General features: G+C 46.0%; 2 protein-coding genes and 1 pseudogene across 2 annotated transcripts; all 3 read right to left on the bottom strand.

The window, feature by feature from the left end:
- Nucleotides 1-215: 215 nt before the first annotated feature.
- LOC125540125 (DNA-directed RNA polymerases IV and V subunit 2) lies at nt 216-10,199 on the bottom strand. Its single transcript, XM_048703714.2, has 8 exons — nt 10,047-10,199; nt 7,813-8,440; nt 7,002-7,208; nt 5,267-6,147; nt 4,877-5,168; nt 3,339-4,289; nt 2,117-2,388; nt 216-1,094 (listed from the first exon to the last, which is right to left on the bottom strand). The coding sequence occupies exons 2-8, from the start codon at nt 8,413-8,415 to the stop codon at nt 593-595; spliced, it is 3,708 nt and encodes a 1,235-aa protein (XP_048559671.1). The 5' UTR covers nt 8,416-8,440; nt 10,047-10,199; the 3' UTR covers nt 216-592.
- Nucleotides 10,200-16,951: 6,752 nt separating this feature from the next.
- LOC147987250 (putative F-box protein At5g62660) lies at nt 16,952-18,090 on the bottom strand (annotated as a pseudogene).
- An 8,608-nt stretch (nt 18,091-26,698) lies between these two features.
- On the bottom strand, nt 26,699-27,322 carry LOC147987251 (F-box protein At3g07870-like). Its single transcript, XM_087542326.1, has one exon. The coding sequence runs from the start codon at nt 27,320-27,322 to the stop codon at nt 26,699-26,701; it is 624 nt and encodes a 207-aa protein (XP_087398452.1).
- Between the last annotated feature and the right edge of the window lie 648 nt (nt 27,323-27,970).

The raw sequence follows: 27,970 nt of genomic DNA on the forward strand, positions 1-27,970 counted from the left end.
TTTGCTGTGTGCCGGTGTCTGAACTTCAGGGCGTGTCGATCCAAATGGCCGATCACGCCACAGTAACGTACTCTGATCCACGGCGTTGCCTGTGACATTCAGGTTGCAATGGCATATATGCTGTGATTGCCGGCGACATTCGGGTTGCAATGGCCCATGCTGTGAATCACATGACACAATTATCTCGGTACCATTCCACAGCAAACACGAGCAGCTCAAACCAAGAAGGCATGCACTGCACAAGATAATTCTGTTCACTAGGATAAAGTTGATTCCAGGGGTAGAGTGAGACAGGTTCAACTAGCTAAGCTACAACAGTGTCTCAACAGAATTTCTTCAGGCCAGAGGCAGATCCCCACGGCACAAGATATCCTGCACTGCACGGCCAGCTTCGCTCCATGGGAGCAGACCCGTCCCAGCTACGCAAACGCCATGGTCACAACGAGTTTCACATAGCCACTACATGTCCATAACCACAGATAACCTCAGCCAACTACCACGTCCACAACCACAGATAATCTTAACTAACATGTCCATCAGTAACCATAGATAGATATAGATAACCTATATACACACCACGACGAAGCTCGGTCTAGCAGACCTCCGTCTGGAACTTGAGGCAGATGCCCATGCTGAAGAGCTCCTGGTAGAGCAGCTTGGCGCCGTAGGGGACGGCGATCTTGACAATGTTCTCCGAGGACTTGCAGAACCCGCAGTACGGGCCCCGGATCTTCCGCCCGCCCGAGACAGGCCGCATGATGACGTTCGCCCCCCGCTCACACGTCTGGCAGATGCGCATCTCCGAGAAGTCGCTCAGCGTGAAGAGACGCTCATGGAGGTTGGCAGCCGCGCCGTGGGCCAGCAGGCAGTCGCGCTCCATCTCCCCGAACTTGACCCCGCCGAACCTCTTCCTGTCTGCGACGGGCTGCCTCGTGAGCGGGTGCACCGGCCCCGTGTTCCGGAACTTCACCTTGTCCTCGGCCATGTGGATCAGCCTCTGGTAGAAGTTGGGGCCTGCGAAGATCAGTTGCTGCATCCTTTTGCCGGTTTGGCCGTTGAGAACGCTTTCAGCTCCCCCTCTTGAAAACCCAAGCCTGGAATACAACAAGATGCGTCAATTTTGGACATTTAATAACGCAACAACGTGTACTAGAATGTAGCCTGAGCTGGTAGCTAAACTCAAAAGGTATTTCCTACATAACTATGCAGTATGACTCACAGGGGGTAATATAGATATTACAACACCTGGTGAGATTGAAGAAAACAATGGATATCTGATTATTGTGCTAAACAGTTCAATTCCTGCTCAATTGTTACATTTACTGGATTCTGTTCTTCTATGATGATACAAGAACAGACGAATGTCATTTTACCGTTGTCAACAACCGGTTATATGATCATTAGAGGTGAACAGCGAATGTGGAAAATCATACTACGCAAGTGCATAATCACATTTAACTAGATATGTCAACCGTAGGAAATCTAGAAGTCGATGTCAAATCATATGCTGCTCTGTTTTCAGACTCAGACAAGTTTAAATACAAGGAAATGAAATGTCAGAAGCAGAAGTGCGGAACTTAGAAAACATGTATCATAAGTTTTACCCAACTTTTAAGCAGAACATGTTCGTCCAATTGATCAATAGATCAGGAATAAAACTATCAGCACAACTGTGCAGGTCATTATGTCCACTTGTAACATTACACTGCCGTTACTTTGCTCTATAACAATACAGTAATGAATATAACATTTCAGGATAGCAGGGTGCCCTTTTGTGATGTAGAAAAATTCACAAAAGATTTAACTTAATCTGTACAGGCAATTAAAATTTTCAACTAACAGAAAATAACAGCAAAAATGGAGAGGTGGCCGTCGTTCAGGAGAAAAGATTAAATAAAGAGGGGAGTGATTTTCTTGCTAAGGCACTTATTGGCACTTAGTATGCGGTTCTAACTTCTATAGATTGCAATATTGAGGGAAGAGGGGGAAGGGGGCTATGGCCCATAGTGGACAAGACACAGCTCCGCCCCTGTGCTCAACCATTGAAATCAGTAAATATCTCTCTGGTGTATCCATGTTCAAAAAGGGGCTGGTTTGGAATTAAGGAGACACTTACTTGTGCAACTGTTCCGAGATAACTTCAACTGTGGCTGTGGTGAATGGTGTTGCATACTTGATTTTACCACCAAGAGCGATTCCCTTTCCCAAAGCAGCTTCAAGCAGCTGGCCTGGAGTTTGACGGGTAGGAAAGGCGTGTGGATTTATCACGATGTCCGGAACTATTCCTTGGCAGGTGAAAGGGAAGTTCTCCTGAGATTCCAGAAAACCAACAACACCTTTCTGTCCATGCATGCTAGAAAATTTATCTCCAACACAAGGTGATCGAACCTGAAAATTCATGTCAGCAACATAAGTTTATAGCTATCAAAAGGAAACAATAAACCAGGACGGAGGTAGTATTTGCTTAAGAGTTTGAATGCAACTATGACAAGTACTTTCTGTCATGAAATGTCAGTAAACGCTATAAAACTGTTAGTGCCGTGAGAATCTTAGTAATACCTTCTCTATATCAACAAATGCACTTGCGTTCCTAGGTAAAGTTGAAAATTTTGCTTGCACATTCCCAAAAGGTTCTTTTTTTGCAAACTGAGTACTGACACATTTATGATAGAAATAAATGCACTGGGAAGAAACTTAGCTGATATATAAAGAGGTGTTTTGTTGGATTACCACACATCATAACTAGTGTTCTCTTACCACCAACCATTCTGCTTAAACTAATTTTGAATTGTTACAAGAGTAAATGTATACTACTACATATTTTAAGCACAGGCATATTAAGGTCGCTTTGCACCAATTACTTCTCTCAGGTATCATGAGTGCACACTGATGATTAACTTCCTAATCTCCTGTTTCCCTCTGATATGGTAGGAAAGTAGGGTAACCAATTCTGCTTCACAAATGGGAAGATGAATACATACAACAATATTCTCTCGAGACCTAGTAGATAATTACTAAACCGCCAAAAAGCAGCAATTTGTTAGTTCACTGGATCATACTCCCTCCCCAAAATAAGTGTCGCTGATTTAGTACAAAGTTATTACAACTTTGTACAAAACTTATTTTGGGGCGGGGAGAGTACTATATTATTAGACATAAGAAAGGAGAGCAAACCCAACTAACAAGCATTTTAGTTGCAGTTGGCTTCCGTTGGTGTAGAGCAGAAGAAGGCAAACATTCAGAGAGTTCTACTGTTTATAAGGTAAATACAATTGCTAGTAGTAAAGTTCAGTGCATGTAATGTGCTAGATAATAGTTATTCTTTACTGAACGTATACCTGTCTTAAAGATACAACAGCAAAATGCTTCCCCTCGTCATTGGCTGAGAGCAACACTCTCTGGACCATTCCCTTCTCTGTATGCTTCAGCTTAATACTATGGTCTTCACCAGATTCTGACACTTTCCCAATTATAATGTCACCAATCTGAAGACTTGAACCCACAAAAGGTAATCCATCATCATCAAGATTGTCAACTCGTCCTCTCTTGCTTTCCATTTTGCCGAAGTTTACTTTCTCCTTCATTTTCAGTCGTTTGCTGGGCCCTTTGGTCTCTACTTCTGCCTTATAGCTCCGCATGAGCTCAGTTCTAAACATACCACGTTCAAGAGAAGCTCTATTCATAACCAGGGAGTCCTCTTGGTTAAATCCCTGATGAATATTGACCGCCACTATCGCATTTTGTCCATTGAAATATTCAGGCCTAGCAAAGTCATCTTTTCTTCCAAAAGTATAATCTGATCTGCCGATGCAATCAGCTGAAACTGTTTTGAAAAGGGGTCTCTGAGGGTAGTAAAGCTGATGAGAAAGAGTATCAACTCTGGTAAGTGGATTTGTTGTGGAGTATCCAATAGCTTGCTGTGAGTGTTTTTCTGCTTGGTACAGCACCCTTCGAGCAAAATTATGATTTGCAAAAGGGATAAGACTGCAGCTTAATCCCAACAGAAACGAAAGATCCAGCTCACAATGAGTATAACCAGAAACCTCATCTCCACTACTCTGAAATAGGTGTCTGATTCCCCAGGCACATTGTATATCTTCCTCCTCTTCAACACCAATGAATTCAATAATTTCTTGCTGCATTAGTGCCTGAAAAGAGTACGGAGAGCCCTTCCGTTTTGTAATTTTATTTAGGTTCTCAACCACAAGAAGAGGTCTGAGTAATCGCCCTGCATCAGAGAACACCCGTACTTCTCCAGGAGATTGGTGCTTGTCCCTTTTGATTTCAACCTGATCAGACGGAACATGACGCATGAGCAATACGACAAATGACACTGCAACGTAAAACATTAGCACATAGTGCGCAAACAGAAAACATATGTGGCAACAGGTATCTCCATTATTGTGCGTCAGATAAGGAAGCAGTCTAAAATTACATTACTCAAATACCAAATTTTGGTAAGAAACACAACAGAAATGCGTAGTAGGAATTACAAAAGGAAAAATACATTTAGGGAGATAGTACCGACAAATTAAACATGACAATAATTACAAGAACTCGATAGAACGATTACAGAGGGAGTACAAAATATAGAAAACAGAGCATCATGATGCTAGGTTGCATGGTACAAGTAAGAAGGCATGCACTATGGAAACTGTTGTTATATTCAAGCAGATTGGATTTAACTTGCATCGATCTATGATTAACCAAGCATGCAAATTAGACCTGTCCAAGACTTATGACACATCATTAGCAATTCTTCTTAAACTAAGCATGGTATGTACTATGACGTATCACTGAACCTAGACACCAAACATCTAGATAAAAGACAATGTATACTCGGCCAAATGCTTGTAACCATGGGAAAGGAGCAAACCTGTGGATCGATCAGACCACCACGTCTCATGCACCTTAAACGCATGACAAATGAAGCTGGATCAGCACAGGATCCTACCCAATCACCATTCAGGAAGATCTTGTCCATTTTGGGAATCTGCTTGGCAGGAATTTCATCCAGTTTATTCATTCCACAAGAAACAAATCTGTCAATCAATGGCTGTGCCACTCTAGAGCTAACAATAGCAGTAACAGCTAGATTTTTCACAAGTCCACAGTTTTCACCATCAGGAGTGGACATAAAACACATCTTTCCCCAGTAAGATGGATTGCTGCAAGGTTTTTTCTTCAGGTTAGTTCGCATAAGGGCATAAAGAGCAAAAAAAAAGGGCATGTAAGACTGCAACACTTGGTTTAAGAAATTACTTACGGATATCTTGCATCACCAGCTTTCCCAGCATAAGCAACCTGCTGGCGACTTTTCCTCAAGTCTGACATCATTTGAAGAGGATTTGTTCTCCTGAGCGTTGCAACGATTCCTGAGCATCTTTCGTTTCTTTTGTAGGGATGGCACCAAGAACCGGTAGCGAAGGCACGATTTATACCATTAGTAATAATTGAAGCATCAAGATAGCGCGTTGGAAATTCTAGATCACGATCACTATTCAAATCTCTCTGCATGGCCTTAACCATTAGCCTCTCTGCATGCCTAAGATGCGCCCGAAGTTCTCTTCCAAGCAGTTGACCAGGTAACTCCAGCCTCTTGTTCCTGAAATCATCCTTATTATCACATCTGCGCTTCCCAGTAAAGGCCATTAGAAGGCATTTGACCATGTAACCTAAGAAAAGAGCTTTATTCCTATTCCCCTTTATACCAGGAAAGAGATATTTAGCGATATAATCATCAAATGACTCTCCTGGAGGAAATTTTGAACTCTTGACCAAATCATCAACACACTGGCGGGCTTTATCAGACTTACGAAAGCCTTCACACAGTTCGTCAGATTCACTAATAGTTGCAGATATCGCGTTGATAACAGAAGCATCACAGTCTCCCATATCTATCATATCAAATGCTTCCTTATCAGATGATACGCCTAGCGCAAAAAACATTAGCCAAATCGGCATATTGGCATACAGGAAGGAAATGGAAATGATTTTGCTGCCACTGAAATCATTATTCTTTGTAGAATCAATCAGCTTCACATATATGCGTCTTCGTTTGATTTCAGACAAATAAGAAACAGTCCAGACAGGCCGGTCAGCAATCCAAATCCTAGTCAAGCATCTTTGCTCTTGGGCAATAAATATCTGCAGTGTTCAACAATGGAACCATAGTGACCATTAGTGAGATCCAAGAAGCACAGCACATATGTTATGAAAAAAATGCCTTTTTTAGTACAGTTATTACTCTAAGAGTCACACCGCAGGAGAATATCTAACTGGACCAACAAGATCACGAACTGAGTCCGCACATGTCAGTGTTATCAGCAGAAGCTCATCTCATTTAAAACATTGACCTAACTTTGGAAAATCTTCACTAGTATGTTGCATAGGCTGGAGCGGATGACGCGTGGTTCATCCAAACCTCATACCTCAATTTCCCACATTATTAAAAGATCTCTAACAAGACGTAACAAAGTAACCAACTAGACACTGCCACACAAACTAAGGTAACCGCCTCTTAAAGATCTAAAGATAACAAGGAGCACAAATGTGCCTGCGTGACGCTGGTCTAGGTGAACTCAGGTAGGCATGACGGTGTTCCTAAAGTATGTAAGAGTAGGCCAGTAAACAATGGCTTAACATGATCAATCATATTATTATTTTATCCGTAGCAAGGCATGGCTATTTAGCTAGTTTGGTAGAATTTTATCATACTGTTCTAATAACATATTGTAGCTTTTTGAGATCATATTTGCGGAACAGGGCTAACACACAAGAGTTCAACATATGGAAACAGACCAATTCACACGGTACTCATGTAAACTCTCTTTTCTCAGAATGATTTCAGCAGCATATATAATTAAAAGAAAACTAAGAAAGCTCACAAGCTCTGTACTCCGTCTTAGTGACAAAAGAAGTGTTAAAAACATTTGATAATACAACACTCCCTGCATGATGCATCAACTAAAATAAGCAAAGAGAGATCAATAGAATTATACCTTCTCCATTCCCCTGATCAAAAAGTATCCACCAGAATCATAAAGGCAGTCACTTTCCCTGAGTTCACGCAACCAGCATAAATTTGAATTAACCATAACTGGAAGGCGGCCAATATTCACCACATGAGTTTCATCCATAAGAACTCTCTTGTGACCAAAAGGATCTTTCTCTGTTTTAGACTTGTCACTTTTCTCCATAGAATAAATCTGTTAACAGTTTAGAGCACGTCAGTTAATTGAGTGACTCAGTGACTGTAACACCTGAGTGCACAAAAATATGAGTACACACCATGAGACATCTTAGCACATAGTTTATTAAAGTAAACTAACATACCAACACAACAGTTCAATAGGATCAAGCGCATAAAGCATTAGCACACGTGAGTGATATCTACAATTATGTATGTTGCTGGCTGCTGAGCTAATCTGGGAACATCAAGCAGCCATTTGTTCCTTGACTGCTCCATTTCATGTTCTGTCAATGGACTATTTTGCTATATTAATTAGGGTACCAGGGAATAAAACAACTAGCAAATTAAATGAAGACGACATCAGCTTCACAAGATCAGTAAATAGACAGCCAAGGTCTCGTGTCCTTATACAGGATTAGCTTACAAGAACAGGATTGAAAATGTGTGTTGTCAACAGCATAAAAACAGGGTCATGACATGCATGTCACAGCACTTTACAGTTTCAAGTAATTTTAGGGGCATCAATTCTAAAGATTGGGTGCATGTGTTCAACACTTCATAAACAGACAACAGCATAAAAGAGTAAGTAATTGGCAATAAAGAACATGGAGACTGCTGACCTGAATATGCACTTCTACTTCCATTTTGGAGGAATATGTCATATTTTGGAGGCGAGCATGTCTAGGCTTGAGCTTAAGTGACTCCTCATCAACATCATCTCTGCCAGACCAAAATACAGGCTTTTCCAGTTTCACTCTACCAAACCTGATAACAGCATGCTTCCAACCACCAGGCCCTTTCTTTGACAAATCATAACTTGGCTCGACAGTCACTTCTCCAAGTGAATCAAAAAGCTCTTGGAGCCCATGTGAGACAAACTCATTGTAAGAATTTATCTGATGGCTAATCAGACCAAACTCATCAAAAAATGACCTTGATGCTTCCTTGCAAAACTTCTCTAGGCTTCCCAGGCTCATGTCAATTGGAACTTCTGCATGTGACTCAGAAGAGTACTTTCCCTTACCATCACCATCCGAGGATGGTTTCCCATTCATATCAGCATCCATAGAAAGCTGTTCTCTGTCAACATCCATAGAAGACTGTCCATTTGAATCATCCATGGTATGGGACATGCTCTCTTCATTGTCATCCAATTGCATAGAGTCCAGCTCAGGCTCAGCGCCGTTTGCTGATTGCCCACTATCGCTTTGTGGATCTTCCATTACGCAAGCACAGGCAGTTAAAACCCTGTCAAGTATCGCGATTCACGACGCCGTCATAAAACAACAGGTTAGATATTGATAATTTGAATTGAAAAAGGCAATATAAATGCCATATATGGTACAGCATTAAATACTGGAAATTGAATTATCGAAATGATACACGTGGTACATGTACACACGCACGTGTGCAGTGTTCTCTCAAAAAGGTGAATACCTCAAGCCCAGCAGGTTAATAAATGAAGCATGTGACGTATGCGCTACATAGCACAGAACGTCCAGTGACGGATTGCACAAATGAAAATAAACCCTACCGTAACTTACTCCAACGCCGCTACAGAAGTAGAATTCGATGATGTCGGCTACCCTAACACCAAACAAGTCACAGTGTTTCCACCCCTAGCTCACAATTATTACCGTTCACAAACAGATGGCGTGCACTGCAAGCCATTCAACATCATTTGCCAAAGCAACTACAAAAAGAGATCCTACCCATCTACTACCTCCATACCAAAATATAACACGTTTTGGTAGGCTACCAAAACGTCTTATATTTTGGCACCGAGGTAGTATGTGGCTTACAGTGCGCTACATAGAACAGAACAACTAGTAACCGATTGCACAAATAAAAAGAAACTCTAACCTAACTTACTCCAATCAAGTCACCGATTGCCACTACGTAAACAGAAAACAATGATGTTGGCTACCCTAACCCAAACAAGTCACGGTGTTGAGACCCCTGGTTCGCGGACAGATGGCGTGCATTGGAAGCCATTAAACATTCGTCGAAGCAACTACAAACAGAGATCATCCCATCTATGTATCTTACAGTGTGCTAAGTACCACAAAACGACTAGCAACCGATTGCATTGGAAGCCATTAAACATTCGTCGAAGCAACTACAAACAGAGATCATCCCATCTATGTATCTTACAGTGCGGTAAGTATCACAAAACGACTAGCAACCAATTGCACAAATAAAAAGAAACCGTACCCTGACTTACTCCAACCCCGCTACATAAGCAGAAAACAATGATGTCGCCGGGTACCCTAACACCAAACACAATCATCACCGTTGGCGGCGAGCCGAGGAGGTGCATTGAAAGCCAACGAACGCTTGTCAAAACAAATACAGACAGATCCGCCCCTCTATGTGCCCCAACAATCTGAATCCCATCAATCAATAATACTCCCTCAATAATACTTTAGTGATCTAAACGCTTTTTTATTAGTTTACGGAGGGAGTACAACGCAAGCAGCAGTGCTGCATCACAGACGGGGAGATCTAACAAGGGGGGCCTTCGGCATGCGTGTGGGTGACTGAAACCCCAAATTTTCGTCAGTTACCGTCTTCCCGTTGAAGAGAAAGGAAAAAAAACAAGCTTTTTGGGGGAAATAATCTTTTCTAGGGTTCGTCGCCGACAGAACGAATCCGTCCAGCCCGGGTAGGCCCGCGCCGAAGCCCGCGCCAGCCCGGCGGACCGAAGGAGAAGGGCGGCGACGGCGACGGCGATGAGTGCCGCGCTAGGGCGGAGGGAGGGAGGGCGGGCCTGGAGGCGCGGCGGGGGGGGGAGGCGCGAACGGGAATGTTGGGTTGTTGGGTGGGAGGGGGGAGCGGCGCTGCCGGGCCGTACCTGCGGCGGGGCGGGGTGGGGCGGAGGCGGCCCGGAAGGGGGGCGGTGGCGTCGGCTGGACGAGGGGGGCCTCCGGCGGTCGATGCTCCCGAGGGTTGGGTGGGTGGCGGTGGAGGGGGGGCTGGCCGGAGACGGGGGGTTTAAAAGGGGGAGAGTGCCGGAGGACGGGGAGGGGGGGTGAGTGTCGAGGGAGGCGAGGCCGGCGCGGTGTCAGTGGGGACTGGATTCTGCTGCTCTGCTGTCCGGGGACGGGGAGGGGGAGGCACGGCGGCCGTCCAGAGTGCGCTCAGCCCCAGATCCGACGGCTGGGGGCGCTGCCTCGCGTGGATCGAGGGCACGCCGCGGGATCTTCTGCGCAGACACGCGTGGCTCGTTGCAAGGGACTCACAGATGGCGGCTCAGGTGGTGCCGCGGCCGGACAGGTGTGCAACAGAGGCGCGGCGGCGGTCATGACCCGGTCACGGCCCGTACGGGTTGGATCCATCTCCTTGAGGTGGGCTTCATCTTCCTCAACCAACTCTATAAGGTGAGTACTCCAATCAAAATTACCATATAAGAAGAAGAAGAAGAAAAAAAATGTCGGTGCTCTCGCCGGTTCGCCCCGGCCTTGTGAAACCCTAGCCAGCGCAGCCGGCCCGGCGAATGGAGGGGGCGAGTGCGCCGGACTCCAGTGTCATCGAGGTTTCTTTACCTCCGTCGGCTGCTTCGGCGGTAGAGGAAAGGGGGTAGAATCTCGGGACCTTATTCAGCGAGAGATGATGACGCGTGAGATCGGATAGCTCTATGTAAACCCTAGCCCTCGTCGCCTATATATGACCGGGCTAGGGGTAGCCATTCTCATCTACTCCCACATATTAGACTCTCGGTAGTCATTCCCTCCTCAAAGCAGCGGTTCCCTCGACTATCGGGCGGACGCTTCGTGTGTTCTCATATCGGCCGATTTATGCATTTAATGATCCTCTTTTTCCTGCTCTTTTGTGATGGTGGTGTTGCCGACGACAAATGAGGACGATGGCTGAAGGACATCCCTTGGGGATCAGGGTAATGGTCCCCGGCTTTTTTTTTGCTAGAGGCGTGGATGTGGCCTTTCTACTCACGTTGATTGTCTCCCTGAGTGATAGGCCACTCTGGTGATCCGTGTTCCCTTTGCGTCATCATTGTGAATCTGGCATAAGTTTGTTCAGGACGTGGTTCGGCTCTGCGATTTTTTTATCAAGACATGGCTTTTATGATATCGGCTTCGTCTTGCGTGGGTTTGTCCAGCTATATATACCTTAGCACACGACTTATCGGCATCGACGTACAATGTCAGCCCAGCTCTTGTGATTGAGCGGCAACGGTGGCGCATATTCGGCTCATGTTGGAGATTGAATTTGTTTGGCTCTCTAAGGACCTAATTGCAATTTTCTTGTTTTTTAGGATGCCTTATACTGTTAAAAGTCTTTAACATAACTCCAATGACATATTTGCATAAAAATAAGGTTAGCTCCATCTTGACATGAGAATTGTGCAACTAAATGTATAATTAGTGTTTGGAGTTATCATCATAGACCCCCATCATAGTCGGTTTTGATAAATAGTACCTATACCGACTGTTGGAGTAGGTTTTGATAAACCGGTAGCTCTGCTGACTACCAGAGTAGGTTTTGAAGTAGGGTTTGGTTAAATAATACTTCAATACAAACACATTGATAGGTTTTCAAACGATAGATAATCGAGAAACCTAATTTTCAAACGATCGGAAATCTACTACAGGTCCGAACGCACCTCTATACCGTTCGATCCGCATCTGCACGTCTTTTCAGATTAGTTTTTTTTTCCTTCCTTGTGCGTCGTCATTAATACAGATTTCTTTCTTGTTTTAAACAGAATGAATGCACGCTATTCTTTTTCCCTGTTATTTTAGACGCAATTAATTTCCTTCCTTATGCACCGTAATTAACACGAATTTCTTTCTTGTTTTCAACAGAATTAAGGCACGCTATTTTCTCCCTCCCATTTTAAACACAATTAATGTTGATCTCTTTAAGAGCAAGAAAATCAAAAACTTATTGGATAGCGTGGCAATCGAACACACGAACTGAACATTGATTCTCAAAGTACCAACCAATCAAGTTAACTAATTCTTTTGTTCATAAATTTTTTACACAGTGAGTAGGTGGTGTTGAAAAACTGAACCGGTAATCTCATCGGTCTGCTTTTACAATTATGCGCTCAAATTCCGTTCCACGTCGTTTGAAATTCCGGCAATTTATGCATCGCAGATTTGATAACTTACATACAAACACATTGGTAGGTTTTCATTCGGGGAAAAATTATTGAAACATACCCCGATAATTCTATATAAATATCTTGGTAATTTATGCACCACATACTTGATAACTAACATATAAACACATTGATAACTATTTCACCGTAGGAAAAAGTTGTTGAAACATACTCCCTTTGTCCGGTGAAGAGTGTATGTTTGGCTTTAAAATTTGTCCACAAAAGAGTGTATTTTTATCTTCCTAATACACTTTAAAGTAGTAGAAAAAATGCTTCTTTCTCATCACACGGTAATCAAAATCAATAACACTCTAGGCATGGGCTCTTTAATTTCTACATGCACTTAGCTTATTGGGGGTTGGGTAATTAAAGAGAAGAGAGGTGGTGATTTGCACCTTTCCGATGCATTTTTTGCTCTACCGCATAATTTATCCTAAAATTTTTATATGTGCACTTTTCACTGGACGGAAAGAGTACCCTGATAACTTCTGTGTAACTAGCATCATATTTTACTCGCCGCAGACATGATAACTTACTTACAAACACCACGATAACTTTGATTCGAAAGATATTTTTGTTGAAAACATACACCAGTATTTTTTGTGTAAATGACATGGTAATATGATAACTCACGTATAAACACGAGGATAAAATTTGACCACAGGATAAAGGTTGTTGAAAACATACCTTGGTAATTTCTGCGTAAATAGCAAGATAATATACATACAACAAAGTTGATAACTCATGTATAAACGTCACGGTACCTTTGACTAGGGGTATGTTACCCTCGGTAACTTTAGCGCAAATAACATGGCAATCGACGTATAATAGAGTAGCTAGTAAGAGGGGGATTAAATGCATGATTAGCTAAGAAATCAAAAAGGAACTTAATCAACCGTTCGGATCTGTCCCAATATTTCGAACGTTTGGACATTATCATCACAGTCCCGCCTAATTCCACAAATTGGGTGGTTTTTGGATGGGCCCGGTCTTACCCAATATTTTCTGGCCGGAAGGGCCTTTTTTGACTCGCGACACAAATATATAGGATTTAAAGGGGTTTTAGGAACTAAAAAAGTTTTTATCAAGGAAAAAGTTTTGGTTTGGAAGTTAAGAATGTTTTAGGAGCCCCCGATAAAGAGGTTTTCTTTTGGTAAACGTTTCACGCCTACACGCCAGTCGAACTTTCGGCCGGTCGTGCAGGCTCACTCGATCGCTACAAACTCGCCCAAAACACACGCGCACGATCCTTGTACAAGCCACACGACCTGTAGGGCCCACCCACTGCCCATTCTTCTTTCCTTACCCTCTCGCAGAGCACCATAACCACCAATTCCCCATCCCTCTTCCCGTCTTGCATATCCAACCGGCTCACGCAGGTGATGACTGTCGCCCAACCATGTTCCCATTTCCCTCACTCCGGCCAGATGCGGCGACGCCCGACGCCCGACGCCCGACGTTGACTACTGCGAACCGCCGGTGCAACCGCACAACTCTGCTTCCTCGTGCTGGAGTTAGTGCTGCCACCGTTGGCGATGGGGTGGACAAGCTTTTGGTGCTGCAATCAGCTGCGCCCTTGGACGACCGAGTTCCATCCGTGCACGCCGGAGCTGCAACCGGTGTTTCTGGGAGCTGCAGGGGTTGGTTCTTTTGCGATGCAATTTTTTGTTGGAATCGAGTAAATTTTTGTTGGAACCTGAGTAAATTTTTGCTTCAAACGATTACCGGAGTTTTCAGTTGCTCATGTCATTTTTGCTGGAACCGGAGTTTTTTTTTTGCTAGAACCATTTTTTGGTTTTGCTTCAACTGGCCACCTGCTTTTTGGGGAGCTACAAGGTTGGTTTGGTTGCTGATGCGATTTTTGCTGGAACCGTCATTATTTTTTGCTGGAATAAGGGAAATTCTTTGCTTCAAACATTTTACTGGAGTTCCCATGAGGTATTTTTTGCTGGAACAAGTTTTTTGTTTTGCTTCAAGTGACCAATGGAGTTTTTTTTTTGGGGGGGGGGGAGGGGGGATTGAGATGTATTTTTTTTCTGCTGGAACAGGGTGGTGTCGGTTGACGACGGTGGCGAGCCAGAGAGGCAGTGAGGTCTATGATGGGGCGGCGACCTCGTGAGCACGACAGGTTGGATCATGACGGACCACGAGGGCCATTGGTTTTGCTGGGAGGACTAAGCGAGGACACGGCCTGAAAGAGGAATAGAAGCGATGACCAGATCTGATGATTGGGAAAAGAAAATAATTCGACGGCTAGCATACGACCGGCCGAACTTTGGGCTGGCGTAGAGTACTGCCCTTTTCTTTTGCGGGAAGATAAGGAGTTTTCTTTAGCCAGTATTATAAACAGTTTTGCCGAGTCTCATTCAATTTAGACTTCGTTATGTCTCAGTCGATGTTATATTCCATTGATCTTACATTGAGATTCGTACATAATTTTTTTTTTAATTTTCTCTTTTTCTTTTCATATACTATATCACTTGACTGAGACTTGGCTCGACTAAGGCCTAGATACACCATATTATAAATCCTTATCTTTCTTCCCGTAATCAAATCTCTGCATTTTTTAACGAATGGAGTCCTACTTGGTTAGTTTAGCTGACGCCTTGTGCCTAAATCATCATCAACAACACAGAAGCTAACTAGACGTGACCTTGTAAGGCATTTCCAGCCGTTGGCCTCTTAGGAGAAGCAAAAAATCGCCCTCTGGAGACGCACCGGCGCTAAACCGCGCACTGGGTGCGTGATGCCTCCCAGTCGCGGCCCCTCACGGGTTTTTAAAATGTTTAAATTCGGTGCAAACATAACGCAAACACGGGCGAGTTCATTCAAATTTAAACATATTTTACAAAAAAAAGAAAAAACTACCGCGGGCTACCCCCGCCGTCTCCCTCGCCGCCCGCCTCGTCGCCCGCCCACGCGGTTCTACATGCCGAGGAGGCTGCAGAACCGCGTGTAGTCACCGCCGTCGTCGTCGTCGCCCCCGCCTACGCCTTCACCGTCCCTACTGCATCCCTTCCCCGGTTGGCGCGGCGGGTTGGACTGTCCGGGGGCGCCGTCGTCGTCGCTATCGAGGACGACGACACTGTCCTCGTCCTCGCGCCCACGTTTGCGGGCGGCGATCTCCTCCAGGGCCCGGCGCTGCCGGATCATCTCCTCGCGCAGGTAGTCATCGCGCGACCACCGCATCGCGTCCTCGTCGGAGAAGCCGCGCCGGGCTATCTCCTCGTACTCCGGGGGGAGGCTGGGCTCCACCTTGGGCTCGACGAGGGTGCCGGAGCTGCGGGTACGCGCGCTGACAGGCGTGTCCTGGGGCTCCGGCTTGACGGGGCGGAGGTGGAGGCAGGGAGAGCCGCCGGACGAGGAGGAGGACACCCCGGTCTCCATGCGCCTAGGCGTCCAGGAGCTTCCCCGGCGGCGTGAGAAGGACGGGGGAGCGGGGTACTCGAGGCGCGGCGTGTTGCCGCCCTCGATGTACTCGAGGACGGACTCCAACGTGCGCCCGGGCATGCCCCACCATCGACGCCGGCCGGCGGCGTTGAACCTGCCGGAGGGCACGACGCCGTTGGTGGCCTCGAGCTGCTCGTCGTGGCGGCGGCGGAAGTACGGCTCCCAGATTGGCCTGTCGGGGACGTACCGAGGCCCCTCCCTCGCCGCACGCGGCAGGGACGAGCGGACGCGTGCGATCTCCGCACGCCGCGCCGCGCCGGTGGGTACCGGGAGCACCGGCACGCCGCCGGCGCTGATCCTCCACGCTCCGGGCACCCGCATGTCCGGTGGGACCGGGTACTCGGCCTCGAAAAGGAGGCGAGCCTCGTCCTCGTGTAGATGACGGCGCCCGAATCCGTTCGCCGCCGCGCCGTCGCCTGGAAAACGCTCGGCCATGCTTTCTCAACTGGCGACGGAGAGAGGAGGAAAGGGGGAGAAATGAGCGCGTCGTCGGTGGATGATCGGGGTGAGTCTCTCCGGCGCGCTTGTAGTCGGCTTTTATAGGCGGAGACGCCGCGTGGTAGGCTTGGCCGGCGCGCTACGCGTGGCGTGATTGCGTGACGGCCGAGGGACGCGTCACCCAGCCTTCACTACGCCGCCCGTGAGGCATCAATGGAGGCTGATCGGCGCGGCAGCGCGCGCCAACTTTGGCATTGATTCGCCGCGGGAAACGAGGCGATGAGGACGACGAAGAGTCGAGAAGAGAGTAGAGTCGCTGACGCGGCGGGCCCGCGACTCTTCGCGCCAAAAACGATTCGCCCGGCGCCCCCGAGCGACCCCAGCGCGCCGGATTCGGGTTGGGTCCGCCAGCGCTAATTTCGGCGCGAGCCGGCGAAAACTGGGCTTTTGAAGGCGTGATTGGGCCGATTTTTTAACGCCGGCGGATGAAAAAACGCCTGGTAAGCTTTCTTGAAGGCGCAGCTGGAGATGCCCTAAGCGGCCAGTGGCTCCGTCGTCTCCACATAGACGAAAGTATGGTTCCGGCGGGCGATGTAATTACCTGCCATGGTGATCAGCGTCCCCTGCTCCGTGTGGCTGACGCTCACAACGTCGGACGACGAGTCGCCTGTACTCGCGTAGTGCCCGTAGATCGACGAATCCCTGAGCGTCAGGACGCACTTTGCGGTGCAGAAAATTGGGCCGTGGGATGCTCCGCTGGCTGAATTTGTATCGGTGATTCCACCGCCGTCCCTTGTCCAGAACCCACACCTGACCTGAATCGCCTCCATGCCTAGAAGGTCACGGTCATGGATGGCAACGCCCAGACTCCCGTGCACCTCCGTCAGGTGGTAGCGGGCAGCCTCGTCGGAGCACGCTGGCAGCTGGGGCAGCTGCACGGTGGAGGTGATCCGCTCGTGCTCGAGGTCAAACGACACGACCCTCGGCGGAGCATCACGCGTGACCCAGTACGTCGTGCCGTCGACGCTAACGATGCCCGGACCGAGGCGGCACCCCGCTTGCCCTTGATTCCGGTGGGCACCTTCCGCCATGATGCCTCGCCCAGCGTGAGCACGCGCACGGCTTCCGGCTCAAATACCCGGTCGAAAATGCAGGGGACGCGCACCAGCTTGTACCGCCCGGACGTCGGATGGTGCGCGAAGGTGTAAGTCTCTCGTTCCAGTTTCGCCAGTGGGAGCTCTCAGAGAAGAGGCCAGCGTACGGCATCGGGGGAAGTGCTAGCGCCTCGCCAGTGGCCGGGTTGACTCCCTGGGTAAGAGCGCCACCGAGCCTCTCTTGGCTGTTGCAGAGGCAGAGGAGGCCATTGCAAGTGCCAACCAACTGCACGCCTCTCTGCGTGTCGCTGCCGGCGCTCCACAACACTCTGGCGCTCCCTGTGGATGAAGACGACAGGTCATCGACGACATAGGCGATGGTGTCGTTTGGGTTCCAGATGAGGGCCATGGTGCGACTCTGCATCTCGGTTGTGCGCTCGCTGATGAGGTCGCGCCAGAGCCGGCAGACGAGGCGGAAACGGCGCCGGGAGCTCGGGGGCAGCCGCAGCAGGATCTCCACCAGGACGTCGGTGGAGAAGTCCCACCATCTAGAGTCGCCAATGGCCATCGGCCTCCTCTTCTTCCGTTTCTCCCGTCTGCCCACCACCACGACGGGTTGACGTCGCCGTTGTCTCTTCAACCAATAAGGAAAAGGAAACTAAAAGTGGTTCTCCGCTGCAGTTTAACCTGATAGAGTCCAACCTGGCCACCACAAGTTCTTCCTTATCGTATCTGGAACTTCCTTTGCTGTCAAATATATATAGTATAGATGAACTTTGGATGGAATTGGAGACCATGACGATTACGGCAGACGATTCAGGTAAACAAGCCATGAGCAGAAGTTTGGCCCGGGCTACAGTTTTGTAAAATCTGAATTAATACTTGGTTTATTCTTGTCACTTGTTTTCCCGCAAAAAAAAACTTGTCACTTGTTATTTATTGGGAATGAACAAACACAAAATTCCGGTATGGAATGCAGCTTATTAGTAAAAGGGAGCTAGAATTTTGTTGGAATTTTGCTAGTAGGCCTTTGGCCCAGAGGCCAACTAAAATTCTAAAATTCTCTTGGCCCATTCATGCACACATGTGAGTGGAGTGAGTGAGGCTAAAATTTAGTCCCATCACGGAAGTTGAGTGAGAGTTGCACATCTTTATAAGGTGAGCTCTTCTACCACTTCTACACGCTCGCCTCGCCTTGCATCGCCTCGTTACGACGCGCCGCGGGTTACGGGATTGAGCAGAGCCGTTGTCTATATTTTTGCTGCTTGCTCGGGAAAATTAATGAGTTATTAATTAATAATTACTCCCACGACCTACCCATCACCATTCCAGATCATTGCGCCGCCAAGCAAGTCTTCTCCATCCCTCGTTTCGGCGCGCACCGGAAGAAGGGACAACAGGCCTCCGGAACCCCGCCTCTTGTGATCCTGTACGGGAGAGGGGCAATCAGGTTTTTTGGGAGCGCTCTCGTGCGACTGCTGGCAGCAACGACTTCGCGAACGATGACTTCTTACCTGACCTTGGCAACCTCATCCTCGACAACATGAGCGACAACGTCAACGCCGGCGGTGCTGCTCCCGCTGCACCTTATGTGATTCTATCCTTCCTGTTCGAGATTGTGGTAGAATTCATGTTTCTAGTATGTGTCCTAGATGTGATTTGTTCATCTACTATGCTAGTTCACATGATTAGTTTAATCTCTGCTGTTGCCGTCATGATTTATCTTCTGTTTATTCGGATTAAATCTCGTAGTAATTTGCTCATATTTCCAACAATCCAAAAACCTGACTATAGGCAATTTACTTCGAGTGATTTTGCTGCGCATTTGAAGCCGCCTGCCTTTAAGGGGGCGTAATATAAGAGGTGGCGTACGAGAGCAGTCTACTGATTTCAGACCATGTGCTGCTATGACGCCACTAAAAGCAAGCCTGAGGGCGCCAGGGGTATTTTCGTCCAGAAAGCATGCAGCAAGCCTCTGCCTTGGTATCCGGATCTGCTCTTATGCGCAGAGTAAAAGAATAGGAGGAAGTACGTCCAGACCGCACGATTCGGACATGTATGTGCCATCCAACACGGGCCTCGCAAATAGGAGACAAAGTTAATTATAAGATACACATACTCAATCATAAACAACTATTAAATAAATACAACGTGGTCAAGTGACAGGGGAGGGCAAATGCCCCCTGTCCACCAAGTACTATAGGTGGAATGGTCTGTGAGTACGCATCAGTACAAATTCTAAGCTCCCAGGATTGTGAGGCTCCTGGTGAATCGGTGATGTGAAAGTTGTGTGGGTAACGTTTGACAGGATGTGAAACGGATCTCGTATGCTGCTGCTCCAAGAACGAGGGGCCAACGTGCTGAACTAACAGCATGGGGAGGATGATTCTTCAGGTAACAACATAACCCATCGACTAGAGAATTAAGTGAACTGTTTGCTTTACTTGAAGCTTCAAATTGTAGTTATTTTATTCCTTCATTAATTTGGTACAATCTTAATCTAGGAGGATTATCATTGTATGATATGAGATACCGACGTTTAGCAATGATAAAAGTCTGATGTTGAATGGTTCTTTTCGGAAGTACAGTTGTAAGATCTATGATTCTAGCATCGACCTTTAACTGGACAGTACTAATTGGACATATAATTGATGATTTATGCACAACAAGATATTCTATTATTTTTAGTTCTTCAATCAGATTCTACCTCTGAAACTCAGAAATCAGAGAAAGGTCATTGGCAATTTGGCATATCCCTGTCACTGGCGAAGATTTGCTAGAGAGGAAGAGCACCAGAATGTTTTTTCTATTGTTGGGGGCATACATTATACATATAGATAAATTTGGACCATTTATAATAGAGAGATTTGTTCCAAAATTATTAACTCTGTCCAGCAGTGGGCATTGTAAAGGTAATAACAGGAATTTGCTGAACCTAATTGAATGAAAGAGGGATGGGTAATCCGATTGAGAACCTTCTGTAACTAAATAGACTTACTAACGATCAACAACAGTAAATAGTTCCAAATTAACAGACGTTGTTTGATTAAAATACTGATTTAAGAATTTGGCGAATCTATAATTCTCTACATAATCCCATCCATAATACTGTTATCATCAATTTCTTGCATACTGCAATGCAAGTTAAAAGCCAGTTTCTTATGTTTCTTATTATCTTTGTGTTCACCTAACTGCCAAGAATCATAAAAGGATGCACCTAAGAAGGTAGATTTTGTTTTATGCATTTTTTAAAGTGTACGTATGCTGTAATTTTTTATTTTTTATTTTTAGAAAGGAGGATAACCCCCGGCCTCTGTATCTGCGCGATGCAAACGGTCACTTTATTAATTATTCTCACAAGACCTTACAAAGTAATACAATAGTAAGACTAAAGCCACCCTCTAAGCAACTCTATCCAGTTGATGAAGGGGCGCAGATAGTCTGGGCCTAATACCAAACAGATATCGCAGCCAAACCTAACATCTAAGACCTGAGGTCCCATCCAGGACGCCTGCCGGGCATGGGTCTCACCGGTCCGGCGTGCACTCAGATGCCGCCGCCGCTAACTGCCACCGCTCCATCTTCAGAACTGTACTGATGCATCAAGCTTGCTCGGTCCAGCTATCGTCGACGCCACCACGGCGCCCAACGGCACCTCCTCCCTGCGCGCAAACAGCTGAGCACGTCGCGGTCGCCACTGATACACCTCAACACCATGCTGCCAAGTACCACCAGCCAACACAGCTTCAAGTCTTTGGAAGATCTGTCATGCGTAGCACCTGCCGACCAGGCATGACAAAACGTAGCACCTGTCGGTCAGGCATGACTTGACATCTCCACCGAAGCTCCGTGCAAAATGAAGCCGCTCCACCTTCAGCCTCTCTGAATGGGACGGGAGCAACCCAGGAAGACACGACGAAGATTTGGGCACCACAATCACCACGAGAGCCGGACCAGCCGACCGCCATGGCGAAGCGACACCACTAAAGAGAGAACCGCCGCCAAGAATGCGCTGCAGCTGTCCCACCTCCCCGCAGACCCAAAGCGGCGCCTTCAAGAAGGTGACGGAGCCGGGCACCGCCGCCGCCCAACCAAAGTTGTGGGTTTTCACCCGGGTGTAGAGGGAGGACGAGGGGGGGGGGAGCTGGATCTCGAAGCCGCCTTCAAGAAGGAAACAACGCCTGGAGCGCCGCCGGCGTCGTGGCCGCCGCAGCCGGCCAAGAAATTACTCCGATCCAGAGGTCCCAACCCCACATTCGCGCAGTCCGCCACCGGATCCGGCCGGACTGACAAGGAGGAAGCAACAGCACGGGGGAGACGCCTTCAGATCTGGCGAAGGAGAGCAACAGGGGATCCCTCCACGCGGCGCTCGCATCCACCGCCAACTCGCCGCCCGCGCGGCCGAGTAGACGCGGCCCTCAACTCCGGCGAGCGCCGCCCGCCGTCAGGACGACGCCGCCCTCACCAGTAGAGGCCGCCGCCTCAAACCCTAGGCCCGAGCCCGATCGGCGTCGCGGCCGAGGGCCTCGCCGCCACCCTCATCGGCGGCCGCGCGCGGGACCCGGCGCCCGTCTCCGGCGGCGGCGAGGATAGGAAACGAGAAGGGGAGGAGGCGGACGGGGAGGTTGGTCGCCCTCGAGAGGGCGATGCGAGGGGAGGGGAGGGGAGCTGGTCAGAAAGCCTTCATTGATTAACAAAACATTGTTCAACCTTCTATGAGTCCGCCTAGGGAGCTGCACAGATTTGGAACAACTTCCAGAACATGCATCCAAGCTTTTTGGTCAGGTACCACTAAGCTGCTAGAGCAAGATAGTTGGGATGTCAAGTCCCTAGGGCAATGGTAAATCACAAATTGCCGATGTTCGATGGAAGCATCAGACAATACCAATGTCCAGTGGTAAGATCTGATTGTGCAGGTGGTCAAGGCAAGATAAGTGTGCATGCATCACAGTTTAGTCGAGATTTAGAAAAAGATGATGTCTGCTATGATAGTTTCCAGAATAGATTGGCCCTTGAGACACTTCTACTGTATGCATGTGTGTTCCTTTCTTTTTCTAGATATATGCATGTCTATTGATTATTATTGGAATTGGTTCGATAAACAGTGTATATGTGACAAAATTACTAATATACTGATCGAGCCTGATAATATGACTAATCCATACAGTGGATATGCGCTAACATTCCCGGGAATAACAGAATTGGTGAACCAGTTGACACTTGATCTTAACTAATCAGTTAATTGAACCCTGAATCTGAATGAAGGGCTCCTTGATTAATTTGTTCACAAGTAGTCCAATGATTCAGGGGTTTAGACTTTAGTGTTTTTGGAGTATTACGGGCAGCACCCTGCTTTTGAGCACACCCAAACAAATTGAATCAGTGTCTCTGCTTTGGGTTGTTCAAGTTTGTGGTAAATCATTATGAACAGTTGTGTTTCCGGTAGCACCTAAATACATTGGTAGATCTGCACCATACTCTGCTCCTATTGATTGATGATCACAAGTCACAACCCAATTTTAGATCTATTTGATTTGTTTCGTTTAGTGTTGGATGGTGCAAATTAAAGAACGTGTACTGTCATTCATCAATTTACTAAATCTGGCCTGAATGTGCCGTTGCCTGGATTTCTGAATCTTATCCAATTATCTGGTCATCATTCCCTTAGCTGTTTGACTGGAGCACATTCTCTCTCAAGAGAAGATGAATCTAACTGAACCTTCTTAGCTTAGAAACAAATGTCGTTCTCTTTGCGTTCCTTCTGTACTATTGCGGTTAATTTGTCAGCCCTTGTGTTCCTTCTGTACTTTAATTCTTGGTATGTGTTCAGTTGGGGGGCTTTTTACAGTCTGACAACACGAATCTCAGACAGTCTGAAATTAGTTGTTTTAAAAATTCCCAAGTTTTTTCCATTTTTACTAAAAAGTATTTCCATTTAGAAATATACAACAAAAACAAAATCTGTTCAAAAAAATGTTATTTTTTGAGAAATGTTCGAATTTCATAAAACATAACTATTCTAAAAAAGTGTTCCAATTTTAATGAAAACATTAACTTTTATTAAAAGTAAGAAAGTTTTCATGTTTAACCTTATCATTGGCGTTTATTAAAATGGGATATAAAAATGGTCCACAATGGCATATGAAGCAGGCTGTGCTTCTTTTTTCGCCCGGTACAACACACGTGCATTTGTACTAATCAATAAGAAAAAGGAAACTAGAAGTAATTCTCCGTTGCAGTTTAGCCTTTTTTTTGCGGGCATACAGTTTAGCCTGATGGAGTCCAACTTGGCTACCACAAGTTTTTCCGTCTTCGTTTATCGGTATCTGGAAGACTGGAACTTCCTTTGCTGTCAAATCTATCTATCTATAATCTATAAGTTCATATGCTTCCTAATTTTAAAGGCCACATAGTCGATTGAGATTTTTGATTTGAAATTGGGTCATCCGATTTGGACCGGGTCAATGATTTCTCAAAGAATTTTTTATTTACATTCTTATAATATTATAATACACTATGATTTATAATTTTTACACACTATATGCTCCTAATTTTTATGGCCTTACAGTCAATTGAGGTCTTCAATTTAGAACTGGGTCATCTGATTTAAATCGGATCAAGAATTTCTCAAGGAGTTCTCTATTCAATTCTTTTGTAATATTAAATGGGTGGGGCTAAGTTAACCAAGTCTCAGTCAAGTGACATAATGTATCAGAAAAAAGTAAGTATTGATTTTTCTACATGAATTTCGTGTAAGATCTTACGAATATAGCATCGATTGAGACAAAACCAAGTCTTGCCGACTGAGATTTAGCAGGACTGATACACTATGATTCCTAATTTTAAGGCCCCACCGTCAGTTTAGGTTTCCAGTTTAGAATTGGGTCACCCAATTTTGTCTGGGCCAAAAATTTCTCAATGAGTTCTCTCATTTAATTCTGTTAATAATTCTATGCTCTCTAATTGTGTAGCTCTCTCATTCAATTGAGGTATTCAATTTTGAAGTTAGTTCACATTTTGAGCAGGTCAACGATTGTTCAAATCAAGCGGGATCAACCGGCCTATAAAACATATCAATCATGTGCACCCTCTCATTACCTAGAAATAAGAAGCGTCGACATGTGATACACTAACATAGTATATGCAATCACTGATGTAGAAATTCCCCCCATATAAATATGGCTTCATTAGCAAATAACATAGAATCAGACCGCAAAAGGCCAACCAAAACACGACATTATAAGTAACAAGAAAACACACTCCATCATCTCCCCCACTCGCCAACCTAAATATTCCCTCGGTTCTAAAATATATGGTGTATTAGTTTTTTGAAAAGTCAAATTTATTTAACTTTGAACAAGTTCATAGCCAAAAATATCAGCTTCCACAATTCTAATTAAATGGAAAATGAAAAATTCATTTCATGCTAAATTTAATGATACCGATTTGATGTTATGGATGTTGATATATTTCTCTACAAATTCGGTCAAACTTAAAGAGATTTAAAAACGTAATCATCATAAATTTTGAAACAGTGGGAGTAAAAACATTATGAAAATCGAACTACACGGCGCAGTGAAGCGCACCCAACCCTTCTAGTATAGATGAACTTTGGATGGAATTGGAGACCGTGACGATTATGCCAAAAAACAAGCCATGCGAGGAAGTTTGGCTTGGGCTACAATTTTGTAAAGTTTGGATTAATACTTGATTACTCTTTTGTCACTTGTTATGTTATTTATTTGAAACGAACAAACACAAAATTTCGGTATGGACAAGCAGCTTAGTAAAAGGAAGCCAGAAAGTCACCCTGTTTAAGATTTTGAAAATCCAACTATGTATAGAGATACAATTTCATTTATACACCAGTTCAAAATACAGCTAAACAAGTAATTTGAGCTCTCTATAAGTCACAAGGACTTCAGGCAGGCAGTATTCAGTAGTACATCGCAGAGCATGTAAAAACATAGCACAATGGTGGATGTGGGATCATATACTATACTGAAAGCACATAAAACATCTGCAGTTCTCAGAATTTTTGATATAAAAGAGGGCTACAACATATTGCCAAAAACTAACAAATGTTCTTAATTATTGGTGAGAGCAAACTCGTGGAACCACGGGCAAAGTTTTATTTTTATGAAGAGAAAATTCTGTTTCAAATATATTGAGGACCAAAAATACACTTTGCTCCTTTATTTTATCATCCATTAGATCGATCTTTGGATGGTCTGGATTTTTGTTTTAGAAATGGATAGTCTGGATTAATTGGATCAAATAACTCATGGCCTATTTTATGCGGGTATAGGTACAACCTGGGAAGTTTACTAAAAAATGTGTATTTTTTGTCAAAGAAAGGAGATAAATGAATGACATTGCATTGACCAATCGTTTATCTCTCTTAGCAAAGGGAAAAGGCTGTTGCATTTTCTGATGGGAATATATAGCTTCCTATGCTAATAATGTTGTAATTTCATGCTCTTGTCATCAAAATGTCCTGACTCTGAAGAGACACAGATACGATGTCACCAAAAAGCCAAGCATGGATAAATAAAGCTAAACAAAGAAATTATAGAAATTCCTTTATGAAAAAAATAGCTTCTTAGGTCATAAGAATGCCTACATTCACATATCTTTTTCTATATATTGTGTTAAAGGATTCAAAATGTATCACCTCAATAAGAGAGTTGGATACCTGGTTGCCAAAAACTCAACACTACAAGAATCTTGTGCTCCCTCCGATCTATAATAGTTGTCGCTGATTTAGTACAATGTGGAGGGAGTATATAATGGGTGACAAGAAGGCTTTTGGCTTGTACTAAATCCCTGCATGTCTTGAGGGAACTAAATGCCTACCTGGTTTAGCTTATATGGAGAAATAACTAAATCCATGAACAAACAAACATTCTAATAATACAAATTAATATTTATTGGCCTCATAAGCACTTAGTGGCTCTGTTGTTTCGACGTAGGCGAATGTCCGGCAGTCACTGTAGAAATTAGCACCCTTCATATTTGCAACCAACGTCCCATGATCCCGCTGGCCAACCTGCACCACCTCGCCGGACAATGATGGGCCTTTCCTTCTATGGTGCCCATGCAATGACGACTTCTCTCGTGTCAGGATGTACTCGCCGTACACGAAATGAGGCCATGGAAGGTGTCGTCGTCGGAGGCTGTACCGGCGGCTCCACCGGCGTCCCTTGTCCATAATCCACACCTCGGTGGTTACAGAGAGGTCACGGATGACAATGCCCAGCCGTCCATGCACCTCCATTAGGCGGTAATGATCAGGCCCGGCTGCATGTGCCTGTGCGGGGAGCTCTGTGAGGGAAAGGATGCGCTCGTCGTCGAGGTCAAACGACACGACCCTCGGGGCCGCACCCTCCGTGACCCAGTGTGTTATGCCGTCGATGCTGACGAACCAGCGTCAAGGTTGCACCTCGCCCCGCCCTCAAGGCCGTCCGGCACCTCCCGCCATGACGTCTCCCCAAGCGTGAGCACACGCACGTCCTTGAACTCGCACACGTGGCCGAAGCTGCATGGAACGTGCACCACCTTATACCGCCCCGACGTCGGGTGGTACGCGAAGCTGTACGCTTCGTCCCAGTCCTCCCAGCGGTGCCTCCCGATGAACTTGTCGGCGCACGGCAGCGTTGGAAGCGGCCGCGTCTTCTTGGTGGCCGGGTTGACTAGGGTGATGACGCCACCTGGCATATCCTCGTTGTTACAAAGGCAGAGGAGCCCGTTGCACGTGCCGATTAGCTCAGAGCGGCCGGTCCTCCACAGCTCTCTGCTGCTCCCCGTGGACGACGAGGACAGGTCGTCGACGACGTAGGCGACGCCGTTCCACCAGAGGAGGGCCTTGGCGCGGCTCCGCATCTCCATGGTGTGCTCGCCGACGACGTCGCGCCAGTGCCGGCACACGAGGCGGGCCCGGCGCCGGGAGCTCGGCGGCAGCCGTAGCAGGATCTCCACCAGGACGTCCGTGGGCAAGTCGCAACATCCCGCGTCGTCCATGGCCATGGGCTCCGTTTCTTCCGGTTGACCCACATGAACGCCGTGCGCCGTTTTCGTTTCAATATATATAACCGGAGGGACCGGCCGGGTTCGAGTCGGACTTGGATGCCATGTTCTCTCTTTTTTCCAGGGGTACGTAAGTTCTTTGTTCCTTATGGAACTATATCTTGCTTGCCATGTTTGCTGTGTTTTCGGCGCAGTTTTGGACGGAACAGTCCGGGCCAGTTCTTTTCACCTCTGGCTTATGAAGAAGCCACTGTGGAAATAAGCCCCAGACAAGCCGTTGTGGAAATAAGCCCAGTGAGAATAAGCCATCCAGTTCTTTTTAGCCTCTGTGCGTTTAGCTTATTTTCTATATACCCAATAAAAAGTCTGTAATACCCCCTAATTTTTTTTTGAAATAATAATTGGGTTATTTTGTATTGTTTAGCCGCACATACGAACATAAAATTTATTTTGAAACATCGCTAAATTGTAACAAGTCCACATAAGGAAGATCATTGTCGCACATACGGAAAAAACTCGTCTGTAGTACTTGAGAAGAAAGAAAGATATTCTAAATATTACATGGTTCTCCCAACAAAAGCATACACAATAAAGCTATTCATCAAGGAAAGACACTCGCAGCAATAGCATCTCGTACACTTCCCATAT

Source organism: Triticum urartu, chromosome 2A, assembly GCF_056163025.1.
Source record: "Triticum urartu cultivar PI428250 chromosome 2A, HENAU_Tu73, whole genome shotgun sequence".
NCBI classification, from domain to species: domain Eukaryota; kingdom Viridiplantae; phylum Streptophyta; class Magnoliopsida; order Poales; family Poaceae; genus Triticum; species Triticum urartu.